The sequence below is a fragment of the Rhinolophus ferrumequinum genome, chromosome 16, assembly GCF_004115265.2.
Source record: "Rhinolophus ferrumequinum isolate MPI-CBG mRhiFer1 chromosome 16, mRhiFer1_v1.p, whole genome shotgun sequence".
Classification (NCBI taxonomy): domain Eukaryota; kingdom Metazoa; phylum Chordata; class Mammalia; order Chiroptera; family Rhinolophidae; genus Rhinolophus; species Rhinolophus ferrumequinum.
Window position 1 is genome coordinate 15,317,597 of NC_046299.1, and position 18,540 is coordinate 15,336,136.

The 18,540-nt window shown below is 41.1% G+C and overlaps 1 protein-coding gene and 1 pseudogene across 2 annotated transcripts in view; both read right to left on the reverse strand.

The window, feature by feature from the left end:
- Positions 1–4,440: 4,440 nt before the first annotated feature.
- ACSL5 (acyl-CoA synthetase long chain family member 5) overlaps positions 4,441–18,540 on the reverse strand; it is a 46,174-nt gene continuing 32,074 nt past the window's right edge. For both annotated transcript variants that reach the window (XM_033130428.1, XM_033130426.1), the window contains exons 10-22: positions 18,122–18,195; positions 17,342–17,419; positions 15,392–15,526; positions 12,787–12,921; positions 12,169–12,264; positions 10,123–10,195; positions 9,773–9,861; positions 9,351–9,467; positions 7,567–7,710; positions 6,568–6,669; positions 6,017–6,088; positions 5,474–5,620; positions 4,441–4,725 (exon numbers count right to left, since the gene is read on the reverse strand). In XM_033130428.1, coding sequence (XP_032986319.1) covers positions 5,480–5,620; positions 6,017–6,088; positions 6,568–6,669; positions 7,567–7,710; positions 9,351–9,467; positions 9,773–9,861; positions 10,123–10,195; positions 12,169–12,264; positions 12,787–12,921; positions 15,392–15,526; positions 17,342–17,419; positions 18,122–18,195 — 1,256 coding nt within the window. In that variant the 3' untranslated portion in view covers positions 4,441–4,725; positions 5,474–5,479. The remainder of the gene's footprint in view (positions 4,726–5,473; positions 5,621–6,016; positions 6,089–6,567; positions 6,670–7,566; positions 7,711–9,350; positions 9,468–9,772; positions 9,862–10,122; positions 10,196–12,168; positions 12,265–12,786; positions 12,922–15,391; positions 15,527–17,341; positions 17,420–18,121; positions 18,196–18,540) is intronic.
- On the reverse strand, positions 15,533–17,331 carry LOC117035979 (60S ribosomal protein L10a-like; annotated as a pseudogene).

Consider the following 18,540-nt stretch of genomic DNA (forward strand, 5'->3'; position numbering starts at 1 on the left):
CTCTATAAATCATAGTTCTTACTTAAAGTATCTTTCTTTTTGATGTCTTAGTTCCTTACAGAAAATCTGCTGTACTACCTTGTGAAAAATTGGCATCTTTAACTATGAGTCTTCAGACATACCTATTTGCCTCAATAAGTAAACCCCATTAATGGCATATTGAGATGAGATCATAGCATTGTAGGAGACTTTCAACCTAATGATATCAAACAGCTTGTGAACACTTGACTCTCAAAACCTGAAGCTTATGCAAGTGGTAGGTCATAAAGGAGAAGGAACATGAATCGGGCTCAATTGGAGTTTGGGCTCAGCTGGTTATGTTTTTCACAGCTGTGGGATAAGAACCTGCTCCTTTCAACGTACTAGTTTCCTTCAGCAGTTATCAAACTTGGTTGCATACTAGAATCACCTGGGGACCTTTTAAAAATTCAGTGCTCAGGCTGTACCTTACTCCGTTTCCATCAGCATCCCTGGGGTTGCACCCAGATGTTAGGATCGGGTTTTTTTTTTTTTTTTCTTTAGTTTTGAAATTTTATTTATTTGTCTATAAGCAAAATGAAAATTTGCTTCATTTTTCACTTTTTAAAAAGATTTTTATTAAAACATAGCTAACATACAACATTATTTCAGTTTCAGGTGTACACCATACTTGTCCAACATTTATATACCTAAAGAAGTGGTCACCATAAGTCCAGCAACCATCTGATACCGTACTATGCTATCACAATATTAGTGACTATATTCCCCATGCTATACGTTACATCCCCATGACTTATTTATTTTGTACCTGGAAATTTGAAGCTCTTATTCCCCTTCACCTTCTCCCCCCTTTTTAATTTTTCAATTACAGTTAACATTCGATATTATATTAATTTCAAGTATACAGCTTAGTGGTTAGACATTTGTAGTAGGTTGGTGCAAAAGTAATGAGTTTAAAAGGTTAAAAATTGCAAAAAAACCACAATTACTTTTGTACCAACCTGATAAAAGAAGTGATCCCCCCGATTTGTACTCACCTGGCACTATACATAGTTTATTGCCATATTATTGACTATATTCCCTATGCTGTACATCCCCATGACTATTTTGTAAGTACCAATTTGTACTTCTTAATCCCTTCAGCTTTTTCACCCTGTTCCCCACCCCTCCCATCTACCACTCCGATAAGTCTAGTACCCATCTGACACCAGACATAGTTATTATAATATTATTGACGATGTTCCTTATACTATACATCCCCATAACTACTTTGTAACAACCAAGTTGTGCTTAGTCGCTTCCTATTTTTCACCCACTCTCTCAACCTCCCCTCCTATCTGGCAACCATCAAACTGTTCTCTGTATCTATGAATGTTTCTGTTTTGTTTGTTTATTTTGTTCTTTAGATTCTACATATAAGTGAACTCACATTGCATCTGTTTTTCTCTGACAACACTCAGCACAACACTCCAGGTCCATCCATGGTACCTCAGATGGTGAGAACCCATTCCCTTCCACGGTCGAGCAATATTCCATTATATGTATGTACCACCTCCCCTTTATCCATTCATCCATCAATGGACACCCGGGCTGCCTCCACATCTTGGCCACTGTAAATAATGCTGCAAAGAAGATAATGGATGCACACATCCCTCAAAATAGCATTTTGGGTTTCTTCAGATAAATACCAGGAAGTGGGATTGCTGGGTCCTTCTTTGTCTCTTGTTATAGCCTTTGTTTTAAAGTCTAATTTGTCTGGTATACTTATTGCTACCCTAGGTTTTTTTTTTTTTCCATTTCCATTTTCATGAAATAACTTCTCATCCTTTTACTTTCTGTCTGTGTTTGTCTTTCAATCTGAAGTGAGTATTGTAAGCAGCATATGTAAGGGTCTTGTTTTGTTATTCATTCAGCCCTCCTGTGTCTTTTGATTAGAGCATTTAATCTATTTACATTGAAAGTAATTGTTCATAGATACGTAATTATAGCCATTTTATTCCTATTTTTTTCCTCCCTCCCCCCCATCTTAAAGAAAGAAGTCCGTCTGACATTCCTTGTAATACTGGTTTGGTGGTCATGAACTCCTTTAGCCTTTTCTTATCTGGGAAGCTCTTTATCTGTCCTTTGATTTTAAATGATAGCCTTGCTGAGTAGAGTACCTTTGGTTGTAGATCCTTGCTTGCCATCACTTTAAATATTTCCTGCCTATACCTTCTGACCTGCAAAGATTCTGTTGAGACATCAGCTGACCGTCTTATGGGAGCTCCCTTATAAGTTACTAGTTGCCTTTCTCTTGCTGCTTTTAGGATTTGTCTTTAGCCTTTGTCATTTTAATTATAATGTGTCTTGGTGTGGGCCTCTTTGGATTCATCTTGTCTGGGACTCTGCACTTCCTGGACTTGTATCACTATTTACTTTGCCAAGTTAGGAAAGTTTTCTGTCCTAACTTTGCCAAGTTAGGAAACCATTTCTTCAAATAGCTTCTCAATTCCCTGCTTTCTCTCTTCTCCTTCTGGCACCGCTATGATGTGAATGTTGTTACGCTTGACATTGTCCCAGAGGTCTCTGAAATTATCCTCATTTTTTAAATTCTTTTTGCTGCTCCAATTGGGTGTTTTCTGCTATCTTGTCTTCCAAATCACTGATTCGATCCTCTGCTTCATCTAGTCTGCTGGTGATTCCTTCCAGTGCATTCTTCATTTCAGTTATTGTATTCTTCACTTCTGACTAGTTCATTTTTATGGTTTCTATGTCTTTTTTTTTACGCTTGCTATCTCTTTGTTGAAGTTCTCACTAAGTTCCTTGAGCAACCTTATAACCAGTGTTTTGAACTCTGCCTCTGGTAGGTTGCTTGCCTCCATTTCATTTCATTTCTTTTTCTGGAGTTTTATCCTGTTCTGTCATTTGGGACATTTCTTTGTTTCTTCATGTTGGCTGCCTCTCTCTGTTTGTTTCTATGTATTAGGTAGATCTGCTATGTCTCCCAGTCTTGCTGGGTGGCCTTATGTAGTAGGTTCTTCGTGGGGCCCAGTGGGACAGTCTCCCTGGCCACCTGCACTGGGTGCTCCAGGAGTGTTTGTGTGGGTTTTGTATGCTTTCTTGTTATATCTGAGCCTTGATTGCTATTGGCACATCAGTGGGTGGGATTCACCCCCAGGCTGACTGGCTATGGGGTTTGGCCATGTCCACAGTTTATGGGCTGCTGTGCTGGGAGTCTTACCACATAGAGTGGGTTCCCCCCAGTGGGCTCTGGTGCCTGTTGAGACTGCCCTTTAGGTGTATTACTTACGGGGCTAATTGGGCAGTGCTCTGCTGTTGACTGAAGCCAACCTCTAAGTACGTTGGTGCTGGGGCCTCTTGGGAGGGGCTCTGGTGCAGGCTCAGGTCAGCCACTGCCTGTGACTGGTCAGGGACTACCTGGTCGGAGCTACAAAGTGATCCACAGTTGGTCGCTGCCTGTGCTGTACCTAGAAGCACGTGGGAGAGGCCATGCTTCAAACTGAGAATGGCTGACACCAATACTGGGTCTGAGGTAGCTCTGCAAAAAGCCAGGACACACCAAGGCCTGCTGCTACCTGCTGGCTCCCAAAAGGTTCAGTCCTGATAAAGCCTTTTGCAGAGTTGGGCGTGGCCAGGTCTCAGTGAGTCACCAGGGTAGAGCGGTGAAATTCCCCAGGCCAATCAGATTCAGATTTGGCCATGAGGGTGGGGGAGAGCTCCACACAGGAAAGACAGATGGTGCCAGCCTGCCGGCTGCACATGAAGAAGACCCCACACACTGAAAATGACGACTCTTCCTCAAAGGTACACACATTCTGCGCCCATATATCTCCAACGGCCCCCCCAAGTCACTGTCCCTCCACTGGAGCCCAAGGTGAGTGCCTGCGAGCGAGTGAGTCTGCACGGACCGTTTAAGAGGGCGTCTGGGTTTCCCAAGCCTTCCGTCCCACCCAGAAGGTCAGAATCCCCGGTTTTTCACAGACAGAAGTTGTGGGGGGCTCGTCGGTACCGGTACTCCAGGCTGGAGAGGCTGGTGGGGGGCTGACCCTTGCTCCTCTGTAGGGAACCTCTGTAGCTAAGATATCCCTCCCAGTTTCCATCCGCCACATGGACCTTTGGGGCCGGCCTGTTTCGAGTCTTCGCCCCTCCTACCAGTTTCTTCGTGGCTTCTTTATATGCTTATAAAACTTCTGTTCGGCTAGATTTCAGATAGTTGATTTCTCTAGGTTGATTGTTCTATAATTTCGTTGTAATTTTGATATGTTCACGGGATGAGGCAAGCAGAACGTTTATCTACTTCGCCGTTTTGGATCCTCTCCGTGTTAGGGTCTGTTTAAACTCCCAGGTGATTCGAGTTTGCAGCCAAGTTTGAGAGCCACTAGCCTACTTGATTATTAAGCGGTCCTTGTCTAAGGCTGACTCTCATCATGGTCCCTGAGTTAACATACACCACAACGTAGGTTAGTATCTGCAATAGTTTATTATTTTAAAGACTTTACATTCACAAGTGGAAGCAACACATGTTGTCTGGGGGTAAGTGAGAGCAGAAACTGGAGTTCGTGGGAGAAAAGATCCCTTGGTTCCTTTCCAGACGATAAGCCCATTGGGCAGGTGTCAGTCTTCCTATAGGTCTTTGTTCCCCAAAATATCCTGGAGGTTTTTACTGAGTGCTTGCTTCAATTACTGGAAAGTGCACTTGACAAAACTTTCAACTTCTTCCCACACAGCTTCCAGCTCAGTAGCAAACTGTAGGGAACAGATTTAGTCACCAGATACTATTGCAGATAACACTTTAAGAATATTCTTTCTGGATAACATGTCATAAGCCTAAGTTTTAATTCTCCAAAGTCAGAGAAACTAGAGAGTCTAGGAAATATTCAGTATGATCAAACTTCCCTTCTGTGCACAGACTTTAGTGTGCAGAAATACATAGAAGAAATTTGTCTCATAGATACGATTAATAGTATGTAGTAATAAAGTAAAACTTGATTTAAAATTTTAGTGGTTTTGTGGAGTAGTTAGAAAACATGAATTATAAACAGCTTTTTAGGACTTAAAGGTCTTGTAACTTGAACACTGGAAGGGCTAAGTGCTGGGACTGTTGATAAGTTAGGTTTCACTGGAAAACAAGGAAAAAGTCACAAAGGGTCATTTTGGCTTTTGAACTAGTGATCGCTTATACAGAAGATTGAAGATCATGAGGAAATGACAAAGAATACACATGCGTCTTGAAAAGTATGTTGATAAAAGTAGCCCGAAAACCTAAATGGCAGCAACATTTAGGATGGAAAAGACAAGATTTACTCTTTATTTAGTTCAGGGCTAAGCTTTGACATTACAGGTTACTCAATATTATTTTTAAAAACCCCAAAGCCATGGTTTTATAATTTCGTAGGTAGAACAATAGATAGGAGGAAAGTCAAAAAATGAATATAACATCAGTTTTTAATCCCACAAGGCAGACTAGCTCTGAGCCCCTTCCAGCCATACGTACGTTAGCCTATTCTTGGATATTCTCATATAGGCTGCTGATTTGGCTCTGGAAGTACTTGGAAAGCTCTGCCCGCTTGGCTTTCAAAGTTGGTGTCAAGAGCCCATTTTCAATGGAAAATTGCTCTGTATGAAGAACGATGCTTTTGACCTAGAAAAGAAGATGAACACCCCCCCACACACACACACACACATACATGTTTATTAGTGATTTCGACTTTTCTATAGAGCCCTCTAAGTGCTACGTGAAGAACTTAAAGAATATTTCACCTAATAAAAGTGGGGTAGATGAAGTGATGAGAGAGAACAGTAACACATGCCTGTTCTCATATACCAGTAATTTGGAAAAGAAATGAGGAGAGAAAAGGGAGAATGGGTAATGCACAGTGGAAAAGGGCTATACAACTATAAAAGTTCACTGTCGTTTGTAGTTAATGGGTTCATAGTACAAAATCTAAAACTAATTCCTTGGAAACTACATTTAAACCCCATACACATGCAAACTTGAAAACTTTCTAGTATGACTTGAGAGACCAATAGTACATACCTGTTCAAAGGATTTAAGGCCACCTTCTTTCCCAATTTTCAACAAGTCTTCTAAAATGGCTTCTTTGACAACCTAAGAATATGAAACATGGCTTACAGCATGACTGTTTGAAAACTTAAATGAAAAGCTAAGCATAAACGACTCAAAATTCTTGCAAAAGTTCATTAGGATATAGAAGGATATAGGAGTATGTACAATCACATTTTATGCCTAATAATGCTCACAGGGAAAAAAATGAGAAAAAAAGGCAAATCTATATGTTAAAGGGGTTTTCTCTGAATGGCATTTCAAAATTTTGTGTTTTTTTCCCCACAAAGAACATATTACTATAAAAAGAATAGAGTTTGTTGTTGTTGTTTTTAAACTCCCCTCCTATAATCTAATAAAACCAGTCGATCTATTTGCATTGTACCACCTGTCACAAATTCAGGAAGTCTGTTTTTCCAGAGAGAAGGCTCTGGGAACTCCTGGGTGCCCAAGCTGGTTGGGGCCTCCCCCCTGCCATGATAGGCCCCGTGGGTGTGCATAAAGCTTTCCTAAATGAGACTTACTTGGCTTTGGCACAGTTCTTCAAAGGAGCCCTTTACCCCAATTTTGGCTGCAAATGAGGGAAGTGCCTCTGGGTCAGGAACCACCACTGCTACTAAGGACGACTATGGAAAGGAAACAAGGCCTGTGAGAACTCTTATCATGGTGTCTCCCAGTGAATACAGAAAACAGAATCATACCGTGTTTCCCCGAAAATGAGACCTCGCCAGACCATCAGCTCTAATGCATCTTTTGGAGCAACAATTAATATAAGACCCGGTATTATTATAATATATTATACCCGGTCTTATATTAAAATATATTAAAATAATTATATTAAAATAAAATATTATATTAAAATAAAACCGGGTCTTGTATTAATTTTTGCTCCAAAAGATGCGTTAGAGCTGATGGTCTGGCTAAGTCTTATTTCCAGGGAAACACAGTATCATTGAAACAGATATCCCAAGACTTCAAATTCAGTACTAGTGTCCTCTTTTCTCAGCATATATTTCAAACTCTTGTGGAACTCTACTCCCATTTTCCCAGTCAACAATCTCTTTACAAAAATGTTCTATCAAATTTGATTGTTCATAAAGAAGTGATGTTCAATATTAAGCTTACAGCATCTCTGGCCTGTCCATATCAACCCTCCCCCACTCCCCAAAAGCTAAGTTTAAGCACACTATATATAAAATAGTTTGTACCCGAGGACCTCTTATTGTAGTGGAAACTTAGTGAAACAGGGCTCCCTTTTACTGGATGGCTACCCTTTAACTGTTTTAACAAGTCTTATTCACAGAGTCTATCACAGTTTCAAAAAAAGAAAAAGGTTTTTTTTTGTTGTTTTGCTTTGTTTTTCACTTATATTGTGTTTTTTGAGGTTTGGAATGTGGCTTCATTTCTTCAGTATTAAAAACTCGGATCTTCTTATCTTACACCCACCTGTACAGATTTCCTATAGCTATAGAAATCAGTACGATCTGTGCCTGAAAATGGCTATTGTAAAAATAATACATTACCCGTAAACTTTCCCCGTGTACGAAAATCTGCAGCACTGCTCTACTCCTGATGTAGATATTTTCTATCTTCTCTGGAGCAATGTATTCTCCTTGGGCCAACTTGAAAATGTTCTTTTTACGGTCAATGATCTTCAGAGTTCCATTCTATATGAGACAGACAGATAATGGCGTCAGTGTTTTTGAGTCCTGTGGTTGGTGTCAGTGGAGTGTATCTTCTTTAAACTTGACTTCGCCAGAGACTTTTGAACAATCTTTCATTTCTCTTTCTTGGCTTTGGGGAAAGGGGAAGGAAACCATTTCCAGCAATAATTTATCTACATTGTATGTCAATATAGAGAATCAATGTGCAGCCTGAGAAAAAGTCCCTAGGACCTGCTAGGGCCATGTAAATGGTTTCCTCATGTATTGAAGAAATTTTGCAGCTCTAAATTTCTAATAACTTAATTTCCAATTACTCTATTTCCAGAACTCCCAGAAATAGGGAGGAAATTGTCTTTTATTAAGAATTTTGAATCTGTTCGATCCCCTACCCCCTTGACTCCCTGTTATGAATCTCTCCTGTTAGATTCCGGAGCAGGCTAACACAGCTCCAGTGTGCCAGTGCTAATCAAGCAAGTCAATAATTGTGCTCGTTGTGCTTGTTAGGACAGTAGCAGGGCTGGGAAGTTCTCTCTGACCAGCCACCAGAGGTCATTTGCAGCTTCATTTGAGCTCATTGGTCTGAGGAGCTTAGGTTCTTAGGGATTTGAATTACAGAATTGGGATGAGTGGCAAATACAATCCATATGGTCACACCCTAAATAGGGCAGTAGACTGAGCCAACCCTAAAACCATCAACAAGGCTGACTCAAGAAATTGAATTTCTAGTGATGTCAATGAATTTGAACTTATTTTAAAATTTAAAAAAAAAGAAATTAACTATCAATTCAGCCTAACAGACATTATCTGAAAGTGATTAATGATGCTCAGCCCTTTATAACCCTAGTGTGGGAACACATGTATTGCCTACATCCTATGTTTATTAGAGCAGAGAACACTTATACAGAAACAGATATGTTAACAAGATGCTACTACACTGAACTCTATGCAAAACATCATTAGGACCAGTGTTCTCTGAGGTCTTTCCAAATGTTCTTTGATTGTCACTTAAATCTTGAGAATATTGAGCCAGAAAGGAGTTTTAAGATCTGGTTACTTTCCTACTCCCCCCAGCACACAGTAGACAAAAACTTTTCAGAGAAGATGCTGCTTGGAAAATTCCCTGCAGGGGTTCTAAGGCTCCATCACTATTACACAATTTCCTCTCTTCTTAGAAAAACAGACTACTGCTAATCGTTTATCAGCAAGCTATGCTTACAAAAGGTCTCCATGTCTTCCACAGAGATATTGTAAAGGTTACTGAGAGGCAAAACCTAACCTCTGCATACACCTAGTTTAGAAATCTGCTTCTGTGTTTTAATGAAGTCTCTCTATATGAAGTAGAAAGAAACGCATTCCTTTGAAACTCATAGAAGGCAAATGTTACAGGCCTATGGAGTTATCAAATCACAATTTCTGCCTCAAGAAAAGTAAACAAACAAACGAAACAAACAATATTACTACACTCTTCCCTGGAAAAGTCACTTAATTTTCCTTTGGCTGTGAGCAAATCTATTCCATTGTTCAGGGAGCCATGCCAGCTCAGCTGATTAGCCGACTCGCATCTCTACCTATCTTGTTTGTAAGCAGATGGTTCTTCCTAGTCTAGCAGTACAGACTCCCAAAAGTTTTGAAGAAACACCCACCGGGAGCCAGCGACCAATGTCTCCTGTGTGAAGCCAGCCATCCTTGTCCAGGGCTTCCTCTGTCTTCTCAGGGTCCTTCAGGTATCCTTTGAACACATTGGTCCCCTTGATGCAGATCTGCACGTAAGATGGTCCAAGGTGCTGACAATAGCAAAAGCTGCTACTCCCAGCATGGGTACTTTACAGAACACCTGCTCTTCCCACCCCGTTTAAATCATTTGACGGTTCCCACTACAGTGTGAAGAGCACCAGATTTTAATCCCTATTGGGCGGGAATCAGAAAGAGAGGTTCCAAGACATTCAATTCCTTGCTCCAGATCTCAAAAGAATCAAACCCAAGCGTGCTCACAATTGTGTGCTGTCCTGATGCAAACATCCCACCATGACTGTCTGGACATGCCTACTGGGCACAACCGACCCACCTCGCCTTCATTATTCACTGAAAAGTAGTTCATGTCAGGCACATCTTCCAGCTTCACGTGATTGCAAGCGAGGGGGACTCCAACATGGCCTAGAACACACCACACTGATCAGCTGGGAAACCATAAACAGCAAGAATTCTAGGCATAGTTCACAGATATTTATGGATTGGCTCCAAAAAAATAAGACTGAAAAATAATCTGCCAAAGTAGGAAGGTCTGGAGCAATACCTGAGATTGGCCTTTGCCATATTCATCCAGAGCACTGAGGTAATCTAAACTCAAAAGTCCAAGTTCAGTTAGAACCGTTCTCCCAACCGCTGTACCTCCTGCCCAGTAGGTGGAGAACCTACCTGGTGTCCAGTCCCCAGGTAATGTAAATGTACAGCCAGCAGTGCATTCTGTTTGACCATAAGCTTCAAACACCTGGGGAAACCAAAGAAGGGGTTTGAGACTGACTCACGATAAAGCATGAGCTGGCTGGCCATGCCTTATGGCAAGACAAGGTCTCTGAGGGTTGGAGGACACTTAGTGTCATTATATTTTGAATTCATGCCTGAGCTACTAAGTCATTACAACTAGGAGTTCAGAAACAGACCAAAGTATGGAAATTTATACAATATTTTGGGAAATGTGGCATTTCTAGTCGACGGAAAAATACGAGTTTTTCATTAAGTGATGTGTAACCCAATGGCAACTGGACTTGAGTCTGGGCAATGGAGCACTTCTTATAGAACTGAAGTAGTATTTTTTAAGGGAAAAAGCTCTAACTGTGGTATAGAACAGGAGTTGGCAGGCTTCTTCTGTATTGGACCAGGTAGTAAAAATTTTGGCTTTGTGAGCCCGTGGTCTCTGTCTTAACAACTTAACTCTGCCAATGCAGCATGAAAGCAGCACTAGACAGTGCATAAGTAAATAGCCATGGCTGTGTTCCACTAAAATTTTACTTTTATAAAAACAGGCAATGGGCCAGATTTCGCCAGTGTTGCACTTTGCCAACGCCTGGGAGAGAGAATAATCTTGACTGGAGAGAGGCTGGTGGAAGGCAAGAAGGGCATAGGCTACTACGATGGGTGTGTGGCTTGTGGTAAGCAGAATTGGTAGACATAGAGAGAAGGCATGTCTGGGAGGGATGTGACAACAGGAACATCTGATCTGGTTTTGGGGGCTGAGGGAAAGGAAAGTATTAAGAATGGTCAAGAGGGTACTCATTTGAAAAACTAGAGGACCTCTGGCCTTGGCATCAACACAGAATCTTTTTGATACTGGTTATATGAGTATGGTCCACTCTGAAGACGAGGCTGTGAGTGCTCAGCCTCGCGCTGTGAGTGCTGGTCGAATGAACTAGTTAGCTATTTGGGAAAAAAACAAAAAAATAAAAGACAATATCTATGCCCCAGCCCTTGCACTGAATTTCAATGGGGCAGATTAATTGAAAAAAAGTAAAACCATAAGATTACCAAAAAATATGGATGAAAACAGTTTTATGAAATACTGGGGGTTAGGAAATCCTGTCTAAGCAATTTAAAAACTACATAGGAAAGCTCAATCCAATCTAACTATTATGCATAAACATTTGAAATGTTGCTATAGCAATACATAAGGCAAAGATGAGACGAGGAAAAATATTTCTAACACGACAAAGGTTAGTATTATTACCATATGAGGAACTCTTAGAAAGCAATGTGAAAGAGAACCAAATTATCCTTTGCCTATTTTTCTACAGACAAGTAATAGAATAATTCACAGAAGAAATACAAATGCTGATAAGCAGTAGAAAAGAGCTTCATTGTTAATAAAAAAACACAAAACTGCAGTAAGGTTTTTCATGTATCTGATGGGCTAAGATTTAAACGACTGACAAAGCGGGTCACTGGCAAGACTGCATTATTTGCAGAAATCTATAAAAAAGACATCTTACTGGAGGGAAGTTTGATAATCTGCGTTAATGTGGGAAAAAAACAAACCAAAAACGTGTACTTTGACTCAACCTTCCCTACTTGTAGGGATTTATCCCAAATTGATAATTGCATACACATGAAAGGTATCCTTATGATTTCATGGAATATAATGGGTGAAAAAATGGTAAGCAACTCAGTGTCTATTAATAGGAGACTAGTTACTTCCAAAACCATTAAAATAATGCAGATCTTGATTTGACAAGGAACGGTGGTGAAGGGGCACTGTTTAACAAGAATTTTAGAATACTGATGCCATTTATGGAAAGGTTTCCATACACAGATGCATAAAAGGCGACCAGGAGGATGTTTTTTCCTGAATTTGAGACTTTGCGTGACTTTCTCCTTGGCACTTTTCAGTTGTGTTTTCACTGTTATTTGAACAATGAGCCTTATTTGTGCAGATGTGAAATAAGCTATCTTCCAAGGCACGAGGCTTACCTGACATCCCATTGCTGCTCGGAGGAACGTCAAGACGGAAGAGGAGATGGGGGCGGCTCCAGTGACCATGATGTGAACTTTCCCGCCCAGGTTGGCCTGTTCAGGAGAAACGAGACCTGCTGAAGCACATCCCCTCGGTTTCAGCTTCCTCCATTGCAAAATGGCTAGAATAACCTACACACTATTTTTGTGAGAATTAAACATGGTAATTTACAAAGCACTTAGAATAGGGCCTAGCGTTACGGAAAAAACCCTTAAAATGTTAACTATTATTATCACTACCATCCATAGCTGGGACTAGATCTGAATATATATTTTTTAATTTCCTCAGATAATTTGTATATTGGGTCTCTTCGAATTACTTACAATCTCAGCAGACCACCTACAAGAACAGGAGAGTGTGCTAGAACTGAAGTAAAATCCATTTTTTGATTTTTGACCAATTTCCTGTAGTGACAAAGTTATCCAAGAGAGATCTCAAATGGTGAGTGAACACAGAACGTACGAAAGGATCTCCAATTAAAGAGACGCTTGACCATCACAGGAAAAGCAAACTATGCCGAGACAGTGGGCAGCCTAGATATTTGCCTGGCTCTGTCCAGGACCCACCCAACCTACCTGGATCCTTGAAAAGATGAGCTTGTCCCACAAAGTGTTGCGTCTGATGATACCCCTTTTCACTTCACTGAATTTACTGGAAATAGCCAAGTTCAACAAGAACTTCTTAAAGGGTGTCTTGGCTTCATTTTGAACCTGCAGAGTGATAACTCCTTTTAGTTGGAAACCTATTCGAGATACTCACCAAGGCTCATCAGTGACAAGAGATGATGCTTCTAGCTCCATAAGGAAGTGGCTCTCATTCATGAACTGGTTGACTGAATAATGATGAGCCCAGAGAATTATGTCCACAGTAAGAAAGAAGTGAACTCAGCACATCCATATAGAGCCCCAGCACCTCCAGATTCCTCATTCTTGGCAAACAGCTTTGACAACTGAGATAAGCATATCCTCAAAAGACAGTCAGCATGTACCTACAAAGTCACCTGGGATTGCTAGATGAAAAACAGCTCAATGGCCAGCACCCTTAGGGTTTTGATTTAGTATATCGAAGAGCCTAGGAGTCTGATTCTTTTAAATAAGTGTCACTTCTCCCACCCTTTGCCCCTCTGATGCTTACATACACTAGATTTGGAGAAATACCACCTTTCTCTATTACTACAATTCCCTTAGTCTCAGCATAGAAAACACAACAGATTTTCCTACTTAGATCATTTCTTCCCTTCAGACTTAATTCTTACACCATTTTCTAAGCTCTCATGATTTCCCTAGTCTCCTTGACTCTGATCTCATCGTGACTCTATAACCCATCAACCACACTCTTGCCAAAGGAGAGCTTTGCCAGTACAACTCGAAGAAAGCCACCTTATTTACAAAATTAAATCCTGAATCCCCTATTCTGGCCTTCAGGGCTCCATCCTACTGGAAGTCAGATAAAGGAAATCAAATTTCTTTTCCAGTTCCAAATTCAAAGATGACTCTCCAGCCATCTTCCATATTTATACTCCCATTCCTGGGTCTTCAGTCAAATGAGACTGCATGTCTTCACCCTCTAATGCCAACTGTGCTCTAGACTCTGGAATCTATTTATGCCTGTACCATCATTTTGCCAATATCTCACCATCTCTCTCTCCAAGACCTACACTCAGATACTGCCTCCATTATGTTATTATGACACCTCTCTCATCCTTTAAGATATTTACCTTTCTTCAACATTCACAAGACTCCCCCTAACAAGTCACTGACAAAGAGTCGCAATTTAGAGACTCATGCTAATAAAGTCCTCCATTTTTAAAATAAGTTCCAGAAGTGAACTGTGTGTTAATACTATATTATAAAATAGCTATCTCTCCCAAATCAAAAATGTCCAACAAATGGATAAAAATCATAACAACAACCAAATCTAATAATCCTATCACATGGTGAGGAAACTGTTAGAATTCTTAATGAGTCTGATAGAAACCCAGATTTTCAATGTCCAGGGATCATCTGTGTACTGGAATGTTGCCTGTCCTGTCATGGGAGCCCCAGGATAGCACTTGGTGAGATTCACAAGTGTGAAGAGGAATGCGAGAATCTCAGAATCAGGGGCCAAACTTGGGAAGAATGGCCATGTGTTACTTCTTCAGGGCTCCCATGTCTGTGGAGTTATGAGGTGATTGGGCTCACAGTTAAGAGCCTGAGTTCTTTAATTATATTGCCTGGGTTCAAATTTCAGTTCCAAGAGCTGCTTGGAGAAATTAGCCAAACCAAGACTTGGGTGAGAATCATATAAGATGAACTTGAGACATTTTATGCCAGAAAGCAATGAAGCTATCCAAGACCGCTGGGGTCATGTCAAAAGGACACACAAGCAACATGGTGGGGCTCCCAACTTCCAATGAGAAAATTTGAACACCAAGAAGAATGACTGAAATGGATTAAACACACAAATCATGAGTTCATAATATACCAAGAAAATAATCTCATTGGCCAGTTTTGAAGATCGCTGAGGCACCAATTCATCCTTTAGAAGACTGATAAGTAAAGGAAAAGAATGAAATATGTTTTATGCCATTATGGAAGAATCTCAGCTACTTAATGCAGGAGAAATGATTGAATTAGAAAAAAAACTCTCCACTTTGCAATCTCTAATGAAAAATAGAGCACTGACTAATGACAGCTAAAATGATTGTGACAATCTGATTCTGGCCTGACCTCTTATTAGATATGAACCTGGGCAAGTTCTTTAACCTCTGAGGCTGAGTCTCCTCATCTGTAGTTAAGGTGTGATTTCCTGTGCTTTTGTGAGGATTAGATGATGGGATGCATTTGAAAAGTTTACCATAGGGACTCAGCAAGAAGCTCAATAACCAGTAGCTGTTATGAAATCAGGGTAACAACTTCTTAGGAGTTGGCTAAATGTTGAGGGGCTCCCCAAGTTTCTGAATTGACCTCTTTCTCCAAATCAGGTCTAAGTAATCTCAACCAGAGGAAAGGGGATTTCATGTACTATGGTTTTCAGTTGCATTTGTCAATGGGGCTGTAAGTAGACGCTTGTAGGGAGTGGGAGGGTGGAAGCGGACACATTTCTTAGCAACATAGAGTCCCTAAGAGCCTCAGTCCGGCCTGAGCCACAGACAGTTCCTTCATCTCAGGGACAGCCCAACAGAAGCACAGTTACTACCTTATCGTAGATCCTGTTAAGGAGCCGAGGGACCACAGGAAACACCGTGGGCTGCAGAGTCTTCATGTCATCGGGCAGCAATCGAATATCTCCTTGGAAAAACCCAACTTTGGCTCCACAAGAGTACACAACAAACTGAAAGGAAAACCAAAGAATAGGGCTCAGAGCCAAAGGACCACTTCAGGTGGGGCCTATCTTGGATAGAATTGAAGAACTGAGTGGATGTCCCCAGGCACTTTTCTCTCTATAGCACCCCCCACCATTAACATTTCAGGTACCCAGAATTCTGAGCGCCTACCCCGAGACAGGATGGAAACTCATTTATGCTGAGGTGACAGGACAGGTAAGACAGATTGGGAGACCGAGGGCCTACCCCTACTCTACCCACAGCTCTAAGGGTAACAACCTAAGACATCACCCTTTGTGAGAGACCATTCTTTAGTTTCTGGCTTTTAATGGCAGCACTGGGGTTTAAGCTGTGCCTTAGGATACTCGTGCTCTTGATGTATAAAGCCTGGACAATCTGGACAATCTTTTTGAGCAGTGACACCAGGAAATTGACTGCTAAGTGGATGTGAGTAAGTTGAGTTCTCAAGCTCATCATCTGTCATCATCACGCAACGGCCACTGCCAGACACAGCACCTTCTCCATCTGGAACTTGACTATGGATTTCACTTCATTGACTTTGGCCACCACATTTTCATTGTGGGTCAGCAAGGAAGGGAACTTGTCGGACTATTCAGGCCTGGGCCCAGGATTCGTGGGATCTGCTTGATCAGAGACTCTGAGGCCAAAAGGGCATCATACTTCTTGGTCAGCTTCCTGGCCAGTTTCTTAGTCGTGTTGTGTTTCTTCAGTGCCTCGATGTCCATGTAGGGGATATCCACAGCCTGGGCCTCGTCACTGTGCTGCTGGTCCCCCAGAACATATACAGAGAACATGGGGCAGGGATTGGATGTTAGCCCGATGGTGCCCAAGAAGCATTTGTCCTTCTGAGGGCCACAGTTCTTCAAGCTGATCTACAACTCCACTGTCTCCAAAAACTTCTGGCACTTGCGCTGGTTCCAATGCAGGACTTCTGGCAGCACCTCTCAGAGGATGTTATAAGAGACTTTGCTGCTCATGGTGCATTTTAGTGCTACAGCACTAAGAGAAAATACCGCTGGTTAAACTAGGACATACCTATACTGGTGAGACTGTCTCAATTTCATAAGCATTAAAAGGTGAAAAAATACGCTATTAGAATCAGTATTTTATTAATTGGCACTGTAGCTCAAGGAACTGGATCTTTCAGTTTTGCATTTCATGCATCAACAAATAAGCTGGTCGAAGAAGTATTTAAGGGGCGAGCAGGGAGAGGATTTTCCAGCCATACTACCACCTGTGTTTTGGAAAGGCCAGCACTGCTTTCAGTCCTTAAATCAGCCTCAGACTAGCTTGAAAAGCCTGTCCACTCACAGACGGTCAGCTCTCCTTTGGCACACACACACACGATCCTGAATGGCTCCACCTTATTTATACACGCTGGACATCTTATCAGGATCAAATACCCCCTCTTTGCCTCTCTGTGGGGAGTTTCCTTTTATCCAATCCAAGGTCTTTTCAAAATTTGGAACCAAAATAAAATTAAAAGGAAAAAAGTGTCCCTATCAGCTCAGAATTAAGAGTTGATAGTAAGCTTCAGGCTATGACCGCACTAGACTCGCAGGTCCCCAGTGTGACGGCAGGAGCAATCAGTAGCCCCACTGGACACACAGAATTAACAGGAAGCCTCCACAGAAAGTGAGGGGCAATGACAGGATTTAGACACAGCTGTGCCAACTTCCTACCTGTGCCCTTCACGTTAGAGAAGGGACTATAAATGTTGTATAGTTGCCTTTGGAATAAACGTGGAACTAGCAAGTCAGGACTCCCTTTCCACATACCTGCTAAGAACACAGAGCACTCACCTGTACAATCCTCTCAAACATATGAGCCAAGGGGAGGTAAGATATGGTCACATCTTCAGGGGTTGGCTCAAAGGTGTACTAGAGATCAGGAACAAAGAGGAAACAACATTGGATTAGTACCAACTTTCTCTTCCAAAGGAGATTTAAGAACTACATCTATTAACTGTAGTTAATAATACTCTATTGTATTATTGGAAGTTATAATAAATAATAGATGTATAAATAATAGATGTATAAATAATATAAATAATAGTTATATAAATAATACTCTATTGTATTATTGAAAGTTGCTAAGAGAGTAGATCTTAAAAGTTCTCATCCCAAGACAAAGGAATTGGTAACTATGTGTGGTGATGGACGTTAACTAGACTTATGGTGAGGATCGTTTTGCAATATATACAAATATTGAATCATGATGTGGTACACCTGAAACTAACATAATGTTAGATGTCAATTCTAACTCAATTGAAATTTAAAAAACAGTTTAAAAACTACTTCTTCCCAGGAGTGCCACATACAGTTGTCCAGGTAAGGCACTGCCTAACTCTAAGAGGTGCCCTTAACTGTCCTGAATGTAGAGGTCTGCAGCGATCCTGAAAGACTAAGGGTGGAAAATGCACAGTCCTCCAGACAAAAATGCAGAAGTATTTGTCCACACTCAGGCCCTTAACCTGTTTTCCATTTCATTTGTTTTCCTCTCTGCCTCTTCTAACTTCAAGATTAAAATCTTTTGACAGATTCACATTTTAATGAGGATCTCTTTTTCAATTGACCACTGACCTCCACACATCTGAGAAAAGCAGCAGAATTTGAAATAACATTTTCATGGGTTATCATGGCTCCTTTGGGGTTACCTGTAGAAAACAAGAGGTGAAGAGAAAGATCCTTTATATAGCTCGTAGGTAGCTTTGGCTTTGAAATAAGAAGCTACATTCAATTAGTTCTGTTCCAGAGAGCCAAGAGCTTCTCCTGTCACTCTCTGACTCTGAGTCGATGACATATGACTCTGTTTACACAGGATTAAGGCCCACAAAGATTCTACTGCTGACAACCTTCTACCACCACACAGGGCACAGCCATGATTTCAGATAGCAACACAGTCGAAAAAAGGAATCCAAGTAATCTCCTCCCCTTGTGCTGTTTTTATGTTGAAGACTTCAGATTTAATAATGTTACCTAGCTAACACCTTATACACGGG